The 18,727-nt window shown below is 41.2% G+C and overlaps 1 protein-coding gene across 11 annotated transcripts in view; it reads right to left on the bottom strand.

Moving 5' to 3' along the window:
- Positions 1-18,727, bottom strand: part of ablim1a (actin binding LIM protein 1a) — a 48,001-nt gene that overhangs the window by 19,072 nt on the left and 10,202 nt on the right. For 2 of the 11 annotated variants that reach the window (XR_007947332.1, XM_051960336.1), the window contains exons 1-4: positions 16,996-17,295; positions 6,573-6,709; positions 2,691-2,873; positions 1,293-1,402 (exon numbers count right to left, since the gene is read on the bottom strand). Coding sequence is in view for 9 of the 11 variants with exons in the window: in XM_051960336.1 (XP_051816296.1) it covers positions 1,293-1,402; positions 2,691-2,839 (259 nt within the window). In the remaining 2 variants the exon portion in view is untranslated. Of the gene's footprint in view, positions 1-1,292; positions 1,403-2,690; positions 2,874-6,572; positions 6,710-16,995; positions 17,301-18,727 lie in introns of those variants that run through there. The other 9 variants (XM_051960334.1, XM_051960333.1, XM_051960338.1 and 6 more) reach the window with 7 other exon arrangements.

Genomic DNA, 18,727 nt, shown 5'->3' with positions numbered 1-18,727 from the left:
ACCTAGAATCAAAGAGCTGATAATAAAAACATGAAAATAGATTCATGTATCAGAACGTTGTTTTTTCTTCTTTTGTCGACATTAATCATCCCACAACCTTTCACATTATCTGCTGTTATGTTTATAAAAAATTATATAAAGTAGTTTAAACATGCAGCAGCTACAACAGTAACATGCTGCTGAAACCATATATCACTATTAATAATCTAATAATATCACATATAATAATATATTAGACAAAAACACCAAATCAGTACTTTTACGTCAATACTGTATTTATATTTGCTGGTAATACACAATTTTACTTATTTCGTGTTTCCATACTTGTAATAGGGTATTTCTACTTAAGTAAATGTTCTGAATATTCCTTTTACCACTGGTAGAAACAAAATGATACACTACCGTTCAAAAGTTTGGGGTCACCCGTGGAAATGTGAAAAATTTCATGTTTTCCACAAAAATTCACACTTTTATTCATGTGCTAACATAATTGCACAAGGGTTTTCTAATCATCAATTAGCCTTTCAACACCATTAGCTAACACAATGTAGCATTAGAACACAGGAGTGATGGTTGCTGGAAATGTTCCTCTGTACCCCTATGGAGATATTCCATTAAAAATCAGCCGTTTCCAGCAGGAATTGTCATTTACCACATTAACAATGTGTAGACTGCATTTCTGATTCAATAATATTATCTTCATTGAAAATACAGACATTTCTAAGTGACCACAAACTTGAATGGTAGTATATGTCTTTGCTAAGCTAAGCTAGCCAGTTGCTTGCTGTAGCTTCATAACAAATATTGTTATGATGTCAATCTTCTCAGCTAGCTCTCAGCAAGAGAGCAAATCGTATTTGGTAAACAATTACTTGATTACACACCATTAATACAGAATGAACTGTCAAAGCCACAACATTTTATTAGCTGTACTGTTTCACAAAATGGAACAATTGTAGATTTATCATTTGCATAAATGTGTATTAATTTAATAAACTTGCATAAATTAATTTTTCACAGATTTTTGCTTCTATGGGTTTGAATAATGTTTAGTTGCACAGTAAGTCTAAAATGACTGGTCAACGGCTACAATAAATGTCATGCATAACTCATAGCAACAAGCTAAATATGTAACACTTTGTGTTTTCTAAAACTTTTAAATACCTAGAAATAATTTCAGTTCTATCCCAAACTTAGCAGTCCTGAGTGGAAGCTAAAATAGCATCTTGTGTGAAAAGTGAATTCCTCCTTGTGCATGAGATGTGTTGGTTTGTTAGACAATGGCTACTTACTGCTGGAACCCAGGATGTCCTTTGGTCCTGGAGACATGGGCTCGACACAGTACTGACACAGGCAGTCCTTCCCGTTAAAGGTCACCCTGTCCCCGGCAGGGAACGGTCGTCTGGAAGAGGAGGAGGGGGCGACATCAACAACCAGTCAACAAGACATGAGCTGTAGCCCCATGGTCAGAGCATGAGTTTATTAGCTGTGGCTCGCAGGTTTCCTGATGGGGCCGAAGATGACGGGGCCCGATGATGTGGATGTGTCAGCGCTGTTTGCCTGAGGAGCTCCATTTAGTCAAATGATGTAGACATGTCACACAGCATGCTACTGTAGACTGTCTACTGGAATTCCTGCCGTCACAACATTGTGGGTATAATTTCATCCTTACTGTTTTGGACAATCTGTTTTTTCAACCTGGCAAAGGCTCAAGTTCACAGATTACAGTATGAAACCATTTTAATAGGGTTTACATCAAGGTTGAGAGTGTATTACAGCCTCATAAAATCACCAACATATATAGAGCTGGTGTGCGTCAGTCATAACATGTGAATCTGAATGTGTCAGCCTCCCAGTCATGTAAAGTTGCTTTGAATTTGTTTTAGTGAGATCAACTCTTTAAGATTCAGGCAATGTTGCAACTGATTCCAAGCAAAGAGTGCAGCGGAATAAAATGCCCTCATCGCCAATTCAATACGAGCTGTGGGAACAGAGAGGAGGAATAAATCCTGGGAGTGAAGGCAGCAGTTTCTCATACCTTTTGGGCTGATATAGATCCGCATATATGAAAGAATCAGACCAGGACTAGCTTTATAAAGAGGAACGTGTCAATGATTGAGCCTACTGGTGGATAAGGAAGATCATCCAGCTTGGCAAGTAGAATGTTAAGGTCTGTAATAAACCTAGTGAACTGTATCCAATATGTAAGTTAGCATTGGGAGGAGGCGTGTATGTATTTGACTTCATCATAATCCAGTACAGGCAGATTCTTTTTTGTCTTACAAGATACATAAGACTTTATTTTGAGACAGAAACCTAATTTCAACATTAGATTTTTTAAACCAATTGGCTAATGGTAGAAAATAAGATGGAAATAAGTCTGAAATTCAAGAAAGCATGCTGTAAATTTCGCCAGAAACATGTTTTAAGCACTAATTCAATCAGGAAGACTGAGTTACTCTGATACTCTGTTTCCTTTCAAATTCTCATATTATGTTACTATTGACCTCCAGCTATTTGAAGTCATCCCTGTTTTCTCTCTTTTAAGACCTACAGATAAAGTCACTGCTTGTTGTAGCTCATTGTCATTTGTCAGTATAATTACAGTGTTTCTGCAACTCACAACAGTTGATCTGTGGTTTATAATCTACAGTAAAAAAAAAAAGGCATGACAGGAGAGGCTTTCTTACTTGCAGATGGTGCAGACGAAGCAGGCTGGGTGGTAAGTCTTGCCCAGGGCAGTGACCACTTCTCCCTCAACAAAGTCCCCGCAGCCATTGCAGCGGGTGCCGTGCATTCGTTGGTAGTCCAGCGTGCACAGATATTCTCCATTCTTCATGAAGAAGCCCCCTGGGCGAGGTCACAGCCACACACTGCGCAGGACACACACATAGGCGCTCTGAGAGTCATGTTATTTAGTGCTCTGCCCATACAACACATAAAGCATCCAACAATCTAGCCGCCCAGCTCCTCCATGCATCAGCGGCTTTGTTAAGAATTGCTAGTCTGTTGTAATTCTAAGGGGCTCACTGAATGCATGACATGGATGCTGACTGAAAAAAAATCTGTGAAAAATGCATTCTGTTATGTGCATTTCAGTAGGAAGTGTAACAGAAAATCTTTTCAACAGCAGTGTTGCAAGTTGCGCACAAAAAAATCCCAGTAAGTTCTCCCTTTGAAGGAACTCCGCATTTAGAGCTCATGTCTATTAATCAGTACTACTGCAAGGTTTTTCTACTGTCACTTTAGAGGCTGACTGTTCAATGCAGCAACAATTCTGCAATTGTGTAGCCCAGGAAATAGCCTTGATCTGTTTTTGAAGATAACTGACTCAAAATACTCCATACTACACTGCCAACCTCCAACAAGCTTCCTTCTATTCAAGTATAACCTTGTCATCAACACAAACATGAAAGACCGGCAATGGCAGAAATGCTAATTAAGGAACAATTGAGAGTTTGGGATATTTTATGTTGGTGTCACACTGGACTTGGGTTTTGCTGCTGAGCATCTGAATGAATGACTGTATTGGGGAAAACATGGCATTCAAAATTAAACTAAAGTAGCTCCATGATGTCAAGTACAAACACTTAGCCCTGATTATACTCACTTGCACATGGCAGCCATGGACACAGAGCTGTTGTTAACCACTGTTATATTTTCCATGTCTGGGAGCATCTACTAGGGTCCATGCAATGTAAATTTTGTCATCTGACCAAGTCTGACAGAGTCCGCATAACCCCTCTGTGGATGCTGCAGGGCAACATTGTTGAATAGAGTGCATGTCTAACGAGCATCTGCAAGGGAGTCTAATCAAGGACTTGTAATATTACTTCTGTTCCGCTTGTAGGACTCGACTCAGTAGCTTAGCATCTGTGTGTTCAACGTATACACACTCATACTACTTAAAAGCACCTGAGCATACATTTTATGTCGTAGGTCCACAGAGGAGACTGCGTGGGCTTATTCTGGAAAAAATTCCCAAGGAAATCCTTTGGACTCATGCATACAGTAAATTATTAAGTCTGATCAGATCCACAGCTGTGCATATTGCATATGTGCAGTAATTGCAAATGATACTACATTCAAGTCCACTTAGACTCTCATGTAGGAATCAGTTCTATATATGCACAGTAGACCGCTATCTCCATACTGTGTTAATGCACACTACTGTACTTGTAGTGTGCTGACCGTGTGGACGGTCACGAATTTTGGACTGGCAGCAGTGGTCAGCACTGGGTATTTATGGCAGACCCTCCATTTACACGGATACAAAAAGTATATAACCTTGGTGATACTTCTTGCAGATGCGTACATGGACAGCTGCAGACACCACAGACCTATAGTTGCTGTTACTACACAATTTTCCTAAATTGCTTGGAGGCTGCTTGGAGGACCTTTGTTCCATACATGTGCACTGCACTGACATTTACATATTCCATGTTTGCACACCACTGCTGAGTAAGCATACCCTTGTAGGATAGTCAGTGCAGACGTGTAAAGCATTCGGCCTAATAACGGCCTTAGGGTGGCTGAAAATTTGCGATGTTTCTCTTCTTGACTGATCCATCCTGAAACATGTGCATTTTTAATTTGACATGCTTTTGCCATCTCTTGTGTGTTAACCTTTTTAAAAGGTTTTTATTGTGCTTGCTTTTTGACTGTCATTTACCATCATTTGAAAAGCTCAAATCAAATGTGCATGATGGGACTAAAGTCCAAGCACATTTGCAGCTATATGAGGTAGTACTATACAGCAGGACTAAAAAAAAGCATTAAAATGCATTCTGGGTTATAATAAGCACTTCTTTTCCATCCAATAATTTATTAATAACATTTTATTATATTCCAGAAACTGCAAATGATAACATTGCATTGTTAAAGTGTGGTCACTGTATTACAGCACAGACTGCCTATTTTGTATGCACTCAATGTACGGTTTGATTATAATTCAGATCATGTGCTTGTATGTACAGTATTTCAACCAGCACCACCGAGTGAGTCTGGGAATTTAATAGCCTTTTAGAAATGCTGCAGCTAAGAGGGAAAATATTTTGATGTTTGAGATAACTGCACCTAATCATTCTTATGCAATGAGCCACGCTAAATCCTGGGGATGAATGGGAGCGGGTGAGGGAAACAATCACATTTAATTGCATTAGGGCTCAGGGATGATGAGATTAGCTTGTAAGCTAACTGAGTCAAAAGACACCAGCACTGGAGATTCACTGGCCTTGGCCTACGATGTCCAACCGGCTCGGGTTTTCAGCAGATGCTTGCCATTACATAAAATGCCTTTTTGAAACTTAATAAGCTCCCCTTATGAAATTGAATGATTTCAAGGAAGCTGATTGATTTTGCTAATACGTGCTTCATGTAATGAGATAAAATTTGCAAAAAGGGCCTATTTGGAAATTGTCTGCCAAGACATAATATCTTTTTATAACCTCTGAGTGTCAACAAGCTCGGTCAACTTGGCAAGACCACGACTGACAATTATTATTAGTCAGCCTACAAGTTGGAGACGGACTTTGGCACACATAAATTTAGAGCAAGGACTAGGACAGTGAGTCTTTTGGTTATTAAAGCTGGCCTCATGTCTTCTTTGGCAACAACTTGACACGCACACAGACACTTGTACGCTTTTATCACCACAGACTCTCTAAAGTCATGTATATCCACTTGTAAAGGACAGAATTAGGTACTAATCTCAGCGTTTGAGTGTTATTCCGGGCCCTTGGTGAATTAAGCTAACTCCGTAACAGTGCTCCAGTCACAGCTTAACTACAAGGGCTTCAGCAGGGCAAGCCCAGTCAGACTGCCTGGTTGGCCGGCAGCGGCGGCTACATTGTTGTGATGTCACATAATAAGGCTAAACACAGAAGGATTTACACTGTCCCTTGTTGTGGCAGTCAGAATGGCATTTTAATTGAAGTATGCAGGTCTGAAAAGTGAAGATGAGTCACAGCATCATGTATTTGTCTCATTAGAAGAAGATGGAAAGGACATTGTGGCCTTTAGGGACATTAGCATTCTGCTTCACTTGTATGACTGGGATGCTTTTGGGACAGTCATGGAAAAAAGAACAGTTTGTTCGGTTGCACTTTTGCCTTTTTAGCTTCATGTCAGACACCTGTGATCTATCATACTTCACGAGTACACAAGTAGTTGTTTATTAGGCTACGTGTACTGAATGAAAGGTAGCAAATGTCCTACTATTGTGACAGTATCAAATTAGCAATGCATTTTAAAACTTCACACTTCAGCTGCCAATTTTCGCACGACTCCCACAGCTTTTTTCTCCTTTTCAGAAAAAAATAGTCATCCAAGCTGTCTGATGGTTCATTTTAAATTGTAAACACATAACTTATTTACCAAAGACGGGCCGTTTTTGTTGTAATACTAGGTTTGTCTGACATGAAATATTTCTGAGACAAATCACAGGAAGTAAATATTAGTGAAACCTGTTCCACACCAGATGTTTTAATTGCCAGTTTTGTGTCTTTAAATAAATTATTGTGTAGTTGAATGATTCATGATTATTTCCATCAATCCACATTGTGCTACTGTACCTTTACAGGTGAAGCACTTAAGGTGAAAGTGCTTGTTCTGCACCCGCAGCACTTCGCCTTACATGGCTCCCCGCACTTGTAGCACTGAATCAGGGGCTTCTCTGTGGAGTGGTGGTGTGTGTCCTGCGCATGAGCCACTGCAAGAGATAAGACATTAACATTACTCGTGATCTGTGATGCTGATGAGTCACCGCGGTGGTCCCTGGATGTGGCAGTCGGAGCAGCTTTTTGTAACACTGCTTTTAGTCTTTTCATCAAAGGACACGCTGCGCAGAAGAGCATCACACAAACACCAGAGATAAAGACCAACTGCTCAGAGCCTGTCAGGGTGAAATAAAAAACAACAACACGGAGCAGGACAGCACAACTTAGGGTTGATGGCCGGATAGGCTCTCTAGAGAGCAACAAGCTAAATATAGTCTGTCTTGATCAGTGGAGGGTGGGCAGTCAGAATGCTGAGGGAGCAGGGCCTGGTAAATGGCACACTGACAGGATATTGATGAAATCTACTGAGTTTAATGCATTTTCATCCTCAAAGGAAAACATAAATTAGAGTTATGGGCCATTTACTGCCTGATCCTGGCTTATGTTCCCACACTGCTTTTGTTTAAAAAGTACATTGAAGCTCTAAACACAGTGTTTTTCATCAAACACTAACAAATGTGAAAGTAACAAATATGTCTTAACGCCACAATTATTCATCTCATGAATAGTTTAATTACCTCTAGTGGATGTCAAATGCACAACATGACACTGAGCACAAGTAAGAATAAAACAGAGGATGCATCATGTTTGCTGAGACTGAATATCTCACTCGAAAGATGCTGAAAATAAATGAAATAACACCAAACAGCAAATGTCAGCTTCTAAAGCACAAATATTTCCAGCTACACTGTCAAAGTGCTTTAGAAGAAGAGAAGAAGAAGAACAAAAGAATACAAAGTAGCGGAGCAACTTGAACAAGAGCGTAAATCCACATGAGTGGCATCGACAGGCTCTATTTAGGTACAGTGGTGCTTTGAGTTAAATGCTTGTGTCAGCATGATAACACGCTCACACTGATGTTTAGCAGGCGCGGTGCTCACTGTTAGTAATGTTAGCTCCTCGTGTTAGCATGCTGCCCTTAGAACATTTCCATTAAAGATAAAGAACAGCAAATATCAAATATTCAATTTAAATTTTGACCTAATGAATACACTACTGTATAATAAAAGTACATAGATCATAAAAGTGATTACCGTCCATCCAGAGGTGGGCATGACAATCTGAACCAAACTCAATGACATTCCACCCAATAATTGTTGAGATATCAAGTTCATGGTAGTGATAGAGAGAAAGTCAAGGCAATCAGAGTCATTACGATCCATCCTCTGGGAATCAATGTCTGTACTAAGTTAAGCTCTGACTTCTAAAAGTACACTCCTATGCAACTACAGAAATGGCAGTCTAATTTTTGAGAGAAACATATTTTGGCAACTCCTGGGTTAAAGTCCTGTTGCTAACCTTTATCACCATCCTACCTCCTTATGTGGACTTTGTGGCTTCTTCAACTGGAAGCCTTTCCTACTACACCACAGCCTTTGCTTTTGGGGAGAAAAGTGGCTCCTTTCAAAACATGGATGAGAATTCATTTCAGTTGTTCATAATCATAACATTTTGTGAGACAGTGTTGACCAAATTATATAGCAATCCACCAAGAGAGATATTTCTCCGGATACATGAAAATTTTAACATTGAATAGCCGAAGTCAGTAAGTTTCATCAGGAACATTAATGTCTATGCCAAATTTCACAACAATCCAACAAATAGTTGCAGCAAACCAAAGTAATGGATCCATAGCCTACCAATGTTCTACCCAAAGCCATGTTGAAGTACTCATTACCTCTTTTCTCGCTAGCATGCACAGATGTTGATGTGGATGCAGATTTAGACATCACTTTCTTCCTGTGAGGTATTGTGACAGACATCAGAATTGTATAAGACAGAGAAGCTATTATCAGCTTGCTTTATCTCTACAAGCAGCACCACTATTGTCTTTGATCCATGTCATGTCAGCCTGTGGCCCTCCACAGTATAAAGTTTGGGCGTCCCTGACATAGGCAGGCATTAATCCACTGCTACTGTACGGGACATAAATACTGCTGCAGTGCCGCACTGCACACAGCTTATCAGCTGTCTGAAACCACCAGATTATTTCACATTCAGGAGCTTTAACTAGTAAGTCAGCTTCTCCCTCTCATCCTCTCATTTCCTCTTTCTGTCTCTTTTTCAAACAAAGATATGCACACACAAACATGCACTCACACACAGGGAGAATACACATAAAAGGATCTTTGCTCTTTCTGCTCTGCAATGAATCATTAGTCTGCAAGGCTAAAAAAGGCATCACAAAAGGCACAGAAATAGCATCACGAACAATCGATGGTCGACCAAAGAGAGATATTACTCTGGATTATTGATGACTTGGCCGAGCCTGCATCCCACTTCTACAGTGACTTTCTGACATGAGGGTTTCATTACAGTAACATCAAATCAGAAAGAGAAATCAAGCTTTAGATTTTTTTAATGAGATGGCTCTCTGGGCTAAAATGCCCTATAATAACATGGAACACGATAAAAGAAACTATTAAAAGACACAATTACAATAACAGAGCAGCAGTCTAATCATAATTTGGAGTCCAAAGGTACTGAGAGCAGATGTGAGAGTTTAAAAAAAACAGTGGAAGAAGAACACAAGATGCCAGGAGGGATGTTGGGAAGAAGGTGGGTTATGAGGGGAGGATCTGTCTCCCTGGTGTCTCTGATATGATTACACTCAGCAGGACAATGAGTCATCTCTAGGTGAACCAGACGAATGTGACAGTGAACTGAGTCTCAGCAGCTCAGTGTGTGACTTTGCACCTTCACAGAAAAACACAGGCCATCTGGGCAACCGCAAGCTGCAGAAATATCCAATCTAACAAGTCATTTTAAGCCTCACACACACTCTGGAACAACCATCCAGGCCAATTACAGTTTATTAGCAATCGAGTCTTATATTTTTAGTTTTGGCTGTCATTACCATCAGCAGTGACAACACTGTACTCATGAAAGTAATTGCACCTGTAATTAAGTAACAAACTAGTGCGACAGGGAAAGCAGTATGAGTGGTCATATGTACAGACAGACTATTTATTATGAAGCCCCATATTTGAAGGTAAAACCAAAATAATGATAACAATCAGTAAAATAGTGTGTGAGCAACACATAATTTACAGTCCATTTACATGTTCCTTTAAAAATAAGTGAAACGAAACCATGAACAGGGACAACAGTTCCCGATGCAGTGGCCTGGGTTTGATTCCCACGTCTTTCCCCATTCTCCTAACCACTCTCCTGTCTGTCTCTTCACTGACCTATCAAATAAAGCCACACAGGCCAAAACAATAACTGTTTTTTTAAGCAAAGTTTAAAGTTCCTTTAAAAACCTGATGGTTTGTTTACAGCCTGCCCAAATGTGTAAATGTTTCAATGTTTGGGCTTTTTGACTCCATCTGCTGGGGGATGTCGCCTTATTCCAAGATCTCTGCAATTATAGTGTACAATGTTATTCCTTTATGACTAATGAGAACAAAAACTACACAGTAGAAGTAATAACAGGTATTTCCTTTAAGCACTAAAGAGAAAACTTGCCTCAAACATAGTTATGCTGTTTTTAATTTAAAAAATATGCTGTAATATTGTTGCAATAACACAAAATACGATGAGGAAAATTACATTTGGATTATGAAATATTAAACCTGTATTAACTGATCTCTTAAGAAGCAGCAGAACATGCTGTGAACACAGAAGGGCTACACTGTCACTCAGTAGAGTTATTGAAGTGAGCATACAGCAGTTGCTTGGCAATATTAGCATCGATCTGAACGATGGACAAGATGGTCTCTAAAAAAGCAATATTATTTTGCAAATGTATTACTTTCAGGGCTGAACAATATGAATAACAAATCATGTTGCGACACATCTTGGAATATGAGTCACAAATTTGGTCTGATTCGCAATTTTTACATTACTTTTCAACTGAAACAAATGATTCTGTCATTTTTGCTGTAATCTGAACCAAACAGCAATGTTCCCTTGTCTGGAGAACATGATTTATAAGCCAAGGCATCTGTGTAGCTTCATGATGCTTCATTTATAGCAGTATGCTGTGGCACATTGTACCCTTATCAAAAAAAAAAAAATGGAGTTCCTGCAATTTGGTTGCATCACTAGGCTATAATGTGATTTAGATAACATTTTAGTTATTGTTCTAGTTATTTTAGATTTGTTCCACTGCCAAACACTGTATGAGAAGAACTTAATTGATTGCAAATCCTTCACACACACACACACACACACACACACACACACACACACACACACACACACACACACACACACACACACACACACACACACAGTATCTAAGCAAAACTAGATTAATCCTGAACGTAATTACAAGCGCGGTTAGTATTACTAAGCCGACCAAGGACACAAAGCTTGTAACTATGTTTACTTTGGAGTTAGTGAGAGTCAAAGCCTTTAACCTGCCTTAATTGACCTCAGGACTCATTAATTAGCAAACTAGACTATCTTGAAACCTGGCCAATGAACAAAGACTAAAGAGATTAAACCCTCAGTCAAACTCAGAGTAAGGTCCACTAAATGACCAAGCAAGCATTACTGGGATTAGTAGCTCTAATCCAGTTACTACATATGAAATTGTAATCCCTTACACAACTATTTACTAAAAAAATGTACATTTTTTGTAATAAGTTACTAGGTATTGTATTACTGCATCACTGGACATCTCCTAAAGGTGCAATATTCAGTCTTCTATTAGTTTAGTCTCCACCAACTCCTTAGGAAATCTGTGGTTCTGTAGCTGCTACATTTTGATGACTATGAGCTAACTACTTTGGGTTTCAAGAGCAAATGTCTTTGACTGATCAAATTGTGCGATAGTGCTCATATAAGATACATATTCCAGAGTTCTTCTGAACCACAAACAAGAGTGTTGTGTCGATCGTGGACATGGAGGAAAACATTGAACTATGCAGCAGCAACTCCGGTCAAGCATTGAATGATGGGACGATTGGTGACGAATCATTCAATGATTCTCGAAAATAATAGCTTCACCATCAAACACAACAGAGTTTTATGCTGCAGGACCAGTAGCCTATGTGATGCCTCTGTGATGCTATACCTGGACGCCAACTATCTGTAAAAAAAAAAACAAAAAACAATTTTGCTGTTAATACAGTGAAATTTTGTCATTTTTTTAGTCACACATTGTAGAGGAACAAACTATTAAATACACATATTAGATGTGGACATTATGTACAGTTTAGTTTTTTTTTTTGGCAGTAACACAATACTTTTCTCTGTGTTTTTACAAGCAATAAATCTGTAATTCAACAAAACAACAAATCCGTAAAATAACAGTAAATTGTTCAAACAAAGGGCATTTATAAACTGTTGTAAACTGTTCACTTTTTACAGTGTACCAATCCCTGGGCTAGTGCCTGTGGCAGTATGGGAACACTGACACACAAAGTTGAGTTTATTTGATGGAAAGATGGCGGAGGGAACCTGCAACGCTGAAGACAGAGAGGAATAAGGTTGAAATATATGAGCTCAAGTGAAAAAACATGGGAAAATTGTGCATTTTTGTGCTTAGTTTGCAAACCCAACAAGTAGTTGAATCTTCCAGACTTCTAACTCTAAGTTAAGACCCTACATTGAGGTAATTCCTAGTCACTCCATTCACTGTCTAACATTTGGGGCTGTGCTGGTCTCATAAAAAGTAAGAAGAGCTTCCTTGCAAGAGCCGTTGAGGTGGTAATAATTCTCTCCGTGGGTTTGTCAGTACAAGTTAAGCCTTTCACATTACACAGTCATTTAACTAGCGTTGATTTAAAAATAAAAATCAGAGCAGTCTTAAAGGACATATTTGTAGTGATGCCAAAAATGTCTCTTTGAGTCCATTTTCAAGTCTGACGTACTATTTTTAACCTTTCTGAGCTGTCAGTGGGGGACAGCCCAACATGGAAAAGTCAACACTGCTAACGTCATAACAGATTGACAGAAATCCAAGACAGATGTTTGAATCCCATGCATGGAGGATCTGAAAGCTGAGGTTTGGATGGGACTCTATGGGCGCTGTGTTTTTCCAGCCTAACTCCGCCTCTTCCACTGTAAAGTGCTGTGTTTGCCTGAACAGTGGCTGCACAGAGACAGTGGACGCTGCGTGGTGTTTCATAAAAATTGAAAAAGGCTGCTAAGAGGATTCCGATTGACCATCTATTGCATTTGTTCGGACATAAAATCCATTCGTCTTTGAAAGATATAGCAGGACTTTACACTCGCGACTCCATGTCTGCAAAAAGAAAAACTTTCAGCAATTTTTACTTCAACAACATGGATGTGAAATAAATTCATTACTGAGTCTTTAGGGGTTCTTGTGATAGCAGCAAAATGGCGCTTGATTTGCAAGAATGTATATTATATAACGCTATAAATAAGTAAGTATGCGGTACATGAAGCAACCTCAGCACAGAGCAACTTACTGTGAAATATACAGTAGCGCAATTTTTCCGAGTGCTGCTCACATTCCTCATTCTGGGCTGGATGTGTTGGCTGTGCTGACAGAGTGATCTGTCCTGCCTCATCACCAGAGGATAAAGTGACTGATATGAACCTAAACACACAATGAGCGCACGCACACACACACACACACACACACACACACATAACGGCGGTGCTGAGGGAACAATAACTAGCAGAGCATCCCAAAGCCGAGCCCAGAGAAACGGGGGCTGCTCTCTCCACCCCTAACATTCATCCCACCCCCCACCCATTTAACAGGAGCCTCGCTGTGTTGGCAATAAGGATAGACTTTCTCTGTTACACGTGCCCCCGGCCCTGCTGGTAAATAACAATGGAGTGGGGGGGCTATTGACTGAGAGCACGGGATTTGGTGAGGAAGACTTTGTTGCCTTCATTTCCTGACATGGACCCCGAGGAATGCATCGTAGAAGTTTGAAGAGAGACGAGGGGAAAGGAGGGGGGGATTCAATTAAACAATAGATGAGAGATGAAAAGATATTATAAAATATTCACCCGCTTTCAGAAGAGTTTCCAGATAGCAGCCATGAATGTGTCTGTACAGTATCATGCATGTGCCGGAGTGTGTGAGACAAAAACAGAGGGGGACACAAAGAGAAAGAGCTCCACTCCTGGTGTCCATGCCAACACTTCTGGCCCCAGATGTGTCTACTCAAACAACAATTTTACCCCCAGTTCCATCCACTCTACCCACTTTGGGACGCTGTATTCCAATGGGGCCTGACCCATGATTAATATCAAAGGCTGCAAAAATTGCCCACCGTGAAATCCCAACGTATGATTGGACGTGTGCGAGCGTGTGTTTAGGGGGGAAGGGTGCATGGAGCTTTTTATCATCCAGACATAACAAGAAGCTCTTAACCCTCCCCTCCATGAATATGTATGGACGTATTCACCGCCTCCACGCCCCCTCTGCCCCACCACCAGCGTCCCAGACAAAGCACTTCAAAGATGGGCACAAATTGCGGAGGGGAACCCTATCGGCCTCCACCAGGCTCCCCCAAGCCTTGAATAACTAACCCTCAGGGACCTAAGCTTGGAATAATGATCTGCTCTTAATGCTTGAACGCCACAGTGCAGAGCGTTTGTAGTTGGGCAGGTACATACAATTATAATAAGCAAGAGAGACTTTCAGTACAGTCACTTAGCCAAGAGGAGACAATGGTAGCTTCATGAACTGCAGGAGCCATTGTGTTGGTAGAAGTGGGGCTTATGAAGGCCTTGGCTCTTTGCCTCTGAATGACAGTCCATTACAGCCCCGCACTCCTGGGTTGTATTTCCCGTGATAATCAAACTGATTGATGCCAGACAGGGATAATATTTGCTGACTGGCACAATGTATGGCTGCACTCTGTATTTCTTTCATGTGATTCTCATGCTACTCTTGTTGTTTTAGCCTGTATATTTTAGGTCAGAGACTGTCTCTCCACGGCCGGCCACTTATCTCATCTGTATATTCTGGTCCTGTGTGCCAGCTGTACAAACAGCCAGTGTCTATGAGAGTGTGTGTGTGTTGCAGTGATGTCTGTGAAAGGGTTTAGCTCCTCTTTCAGGGGGTAGACACTGGCAAGCTTCAAAGATGAGGCACCACTGCAGTTGTCTGCAGCACTCTGCGAAATCACACGAGGCAGCTAGAAAGGCACATGGCAGGAGACTTTCAGGAGAAAATGTTCAGATTGTGAAAGCTGACAGTTCTGGTGCGTCACAAGACAGGCAGCGTACATGTGATGCCGATTATCAGACGCGCACGAGAGCTGCCCGTCGTACGCAATTTGATGCAAAAATCGAGAAACAAATCCACTACAACAAATCTCACAAGCACGTGCAACCTCAGCTCACACTACCTAGGGTACACATGGGCTCAATAAATTACAAACTATTTCAAGAGTATTCTTGGCTTTGGAAATGGGACAACCGCCTGCAAGCAGACAAAACGCTAACACTGCAGTCGCTTGATTATGATTCATCATTGTGAGCACACTGTATAATTCATTATTGGGTCAGCTGTGCCTCCTGATGGTACAGAGCCCACCTGGTCTTAGACAGGTTGCATTATGAGCTCCCTGGAGAATACACAATAAAATCTTAGTTTGCAAAAGCATAGCTCTCTGTTTGGAGCAATGACAACCAAGAGGCCTTTAAATGTGGACGATAAACTCTAGCAAGCCTCCTGCTGCCACACAACTGCCAAAAGTCACCAGACGAGGTAAAGACAGGTTATGGAAAACTTTCAGAGGGATTGTGGAAGATGAACACGTGGCAGCCAGAGGTTATGGGTGTCCTGCCAACACGGGGGACTCAGTGGCGAAGGCCTTTCCTTTGTGGCCGGTCGAATCCACATCAAGGGAGCAGCTCCAGAGCCGGACGCCGCCTCCAGCCAAACAGTGTGCTGTCAGCTACATAAACAAACCTACACACTCGTATCTGTCAAAGAAAATCTGATGTTTTTTAGTGATAGAAATATTTTCAGACGCACCATGAAAATATCACATGCCCACACACGGGACACAAAATATGCGAGCGGGAAGATTAACCCGTACAGCATCAACTGAAACACACAGGAGCAATACAGCAGGCAACTTGAGACACTGTTAAGAGACTTGGGAGTATAACGGTGACGTATAATCAGTTATTACAGTGATTAATGACTTTTACATTCATTTCCAGTCCGGTGAACTAAGTGGAAATGATGTAATTCTTTGCTTTTTCCATTACAGCAATGAAGTCTCAGGAATATTTATAGAGTCAATGTGAAAGCTATAGGCTTATTCCCCCTACGCATGCTACTTCAGTTTAATTTACCTTAAATATTTGCCCTCAGTGTGCAGACAATTACTGCCACTACATGGCTTTGGAATCATTTTAAACAGGAGAATTCTTTATTGTAGAAAATTGTGTCTACGTTGCTGCTTGCTGTGAGTCATTTCGACAAACAATGGCCAACCTCACGACCACATGCCCCCGTAAATTACAGGGAATGTTAATATCCCTGAACGATGCCCCCTGACTTCGCTTAATTCGTCCCACACAGCTGGGCGACCCCAGTCATCGGCAGAGACAATCATCTTTTTTTCTTTTAACAGGACACTATGAATGGGGCCACAGCTGACAACAATGGAGTGTACCTTTTAGATGGTCGCCATGGCAACGGCTGCAGACAGAGTGAGGGAGAGGGAGAGAGAAAGACGGAGAGTGCAGGTCCTCAGCTCTGCGCAGTGAGGCTCCCTACACTAGTGCTCCACTTCTCCTCTCTACACGGTACCTTTTCATCCGGCTGACTTGCAGAGACGGACTGTTTTAACCGATCACATCACGGTTGGGAAGGTTTCGCATACGGTGTCCTGTACGACAAGCCGGATGCTTCCCTCCCATGTACATTTACATAAAGCCTGACGCTGCCGAATTAAGCAGACTCCAACACAGGCAGCAGAGTATTGAGAAGGGCGTAGCATGTTCAAGTCTGCTATTCTCAGAGAACACATTGATGTGTTGAAGATGCACATTTAGACTGTGCCGTTAGTCATGCTTCTTCCAAGCAACACACACCCACATGAAGAAAACCATATCCATAATACCACCTCTAAAAATAATCAAATCAGGGACTGAGAATTCAGCCCAGTTAAATGAAATTCTAACAGTCGGACACAGCAGCACAAACCTTAATGGACATAAAGCACATCTGCAGACAGTCAACAGCATGACAAGCAAAACAAACCCCGTAAAAACACACTCATGACAATCACACACAAACACACATACATCACCGCCGGAATACCTTTTTCTTTGACCATGACCATTGGAATCCAGGTATATCTGCACCAGAAAAGGCTCAGAGGATCAATCACGAGTAACACAGCAGCTGCTAGATCCTGTTTTTTTGTCAAGACCAGAGAGCAAAAAAAGAAAAGAAGAAGAGCCGAGACACCAGAGAGAGAGAGAGAGAGAGAGAGAGAGAGAGAGGTGTAGGCGCTGCGAAGCTCTCCTCCCAAAAACACAGCTCCAGCGTGGGGTTTGCCTCCCGACTGCCTGTTTTCCTCCCATCCCTCTCCTCTCCTCCTCCTCCTCCTCCTCCCACTCCTCCCTCCTCTTCCCCTCCTGCTCCCTCTCTCAGCCCCTCTGTTGTGTCAGCCGCCTCCTCATTGCAGCAACCAGGTGGCTGCTGCTGCTGCTGCTGCTGCTTCTGTGTGACCAAAAACAGTAAATCCCAGAACAGACGGCTCTGGACACATACACAGCAATAATGCAGGAACAGACGTTAAAGTCACTCATATGTGTTCAGATAAACTAGGTCTCCTCTGTTTTTTTCCCAGCTGCAACAACTTATCCTCACAGCAAATCAGTCTGACTCAACTCTGTCCTAAACTGCGTGGTATGATGTGTATTTATAACCCCGTACATGAAGACAAGCTCAAATTAAAAGTTCAACGCTGATTTTTTTCTCGGAACGACCCTTTAATACGGTGCTGTACAACACACAACTCAACGAAGAATTTGTTTCAGTACAACAGGGCAGCAGGTGGAGATCAATTACTCTTTTCAGTGCAGTAATTAGCCTGCTGTGCCGAAAGACTGGTTCACTTTGAGGAAAAAATAGTGTATTTGACAAATAGATTTCTAAGGAGTGTAGATCACACGCATGGGCATAGATTTCAATTGAACGCTGGAGCTTTCCAGAAATTTCTAGGTTCAGAATTTCCTGCACTCTGAAGAATTCCCATGGACCAATTTGTTCCTTTTCTGCAGCAATTTATGGTGGAAACTCCTTTATTTATCACAAAGTCAAGGCCAAGGAGTGTTGTTATAGCAATTTCTAAAAGGTAAAGTCTCCTGCTTCTTTCATGTATTTTTAGGTGCTGGGTAAAATGTATATATTCTAAATACTGAGGGGATACATCAGCTGGATCCCCTTTGAAATATACACCACATGAGCCTCAACACAGTCAAAAATAAAGCTACAAAGCACAGGACCGACTTGTGTGGTAATTTCGCTCTGTCGTGACTGCGAGGTGGTTACAGCAAGTACCAAAATGAATAATTAAATTAAATAAAAGATGTATTAAACTCATTATCCACAGTTTAAAAAAAGCCTCCTTGTATGACGTCTTTTGAGAGTACTTGTCGGAGTACAGTAAGAAACATGACAGAAAGAAGGGATTATAGTCAGATCAACACTGTCCACCTGATCATCATACAGCACAGCCGCCCTCACCTTGGGTGGCAACCTTAGTTGTTAATAATCTCATAGCTTCCAACAGGCCATGTAATGTATAAGGACTGCATGAGAGGGCAAGTAAGGCCTTCTAAGGTCAAAGGCCAGACTTACAGTGATCTCTAGCATGAGCTTTGTATTAATATCTTTGGTGGATCCTCTGCAATCCAATTACAAAGAGCACGGGAGAGCTTGCTTCTTGCTGAGCCTGGCGAACACACCAGCTCTTATATCATCTAGCACTTAAATGACCATATGAAAAAATGACATTTCTCGTCAACTCACGCATCAGCTCGAC

Source organism: Acanthochromis polyacanthus, chromosome 15, assembly GCF_021347895.1.
Source record: "Acanthochromis polyacanthus isolate Apoly-LR-REF ecotype Palm Island chromosome 15, KAUST_Apoly_ChrSc, whole genome shotgun sequence".
Classification (NCBI taxonomy): Eukaryota; Metazoa; Chordata; class Actinopteri; family Pomacentridae; genus Acanthochromis; species Acanthochromis polyacanthus.
The sequence above is the reverse complement of the archived record's forward strand: the minus strand, read 5'-3'. Positions and strand labels throughout refer to the sequence as shown.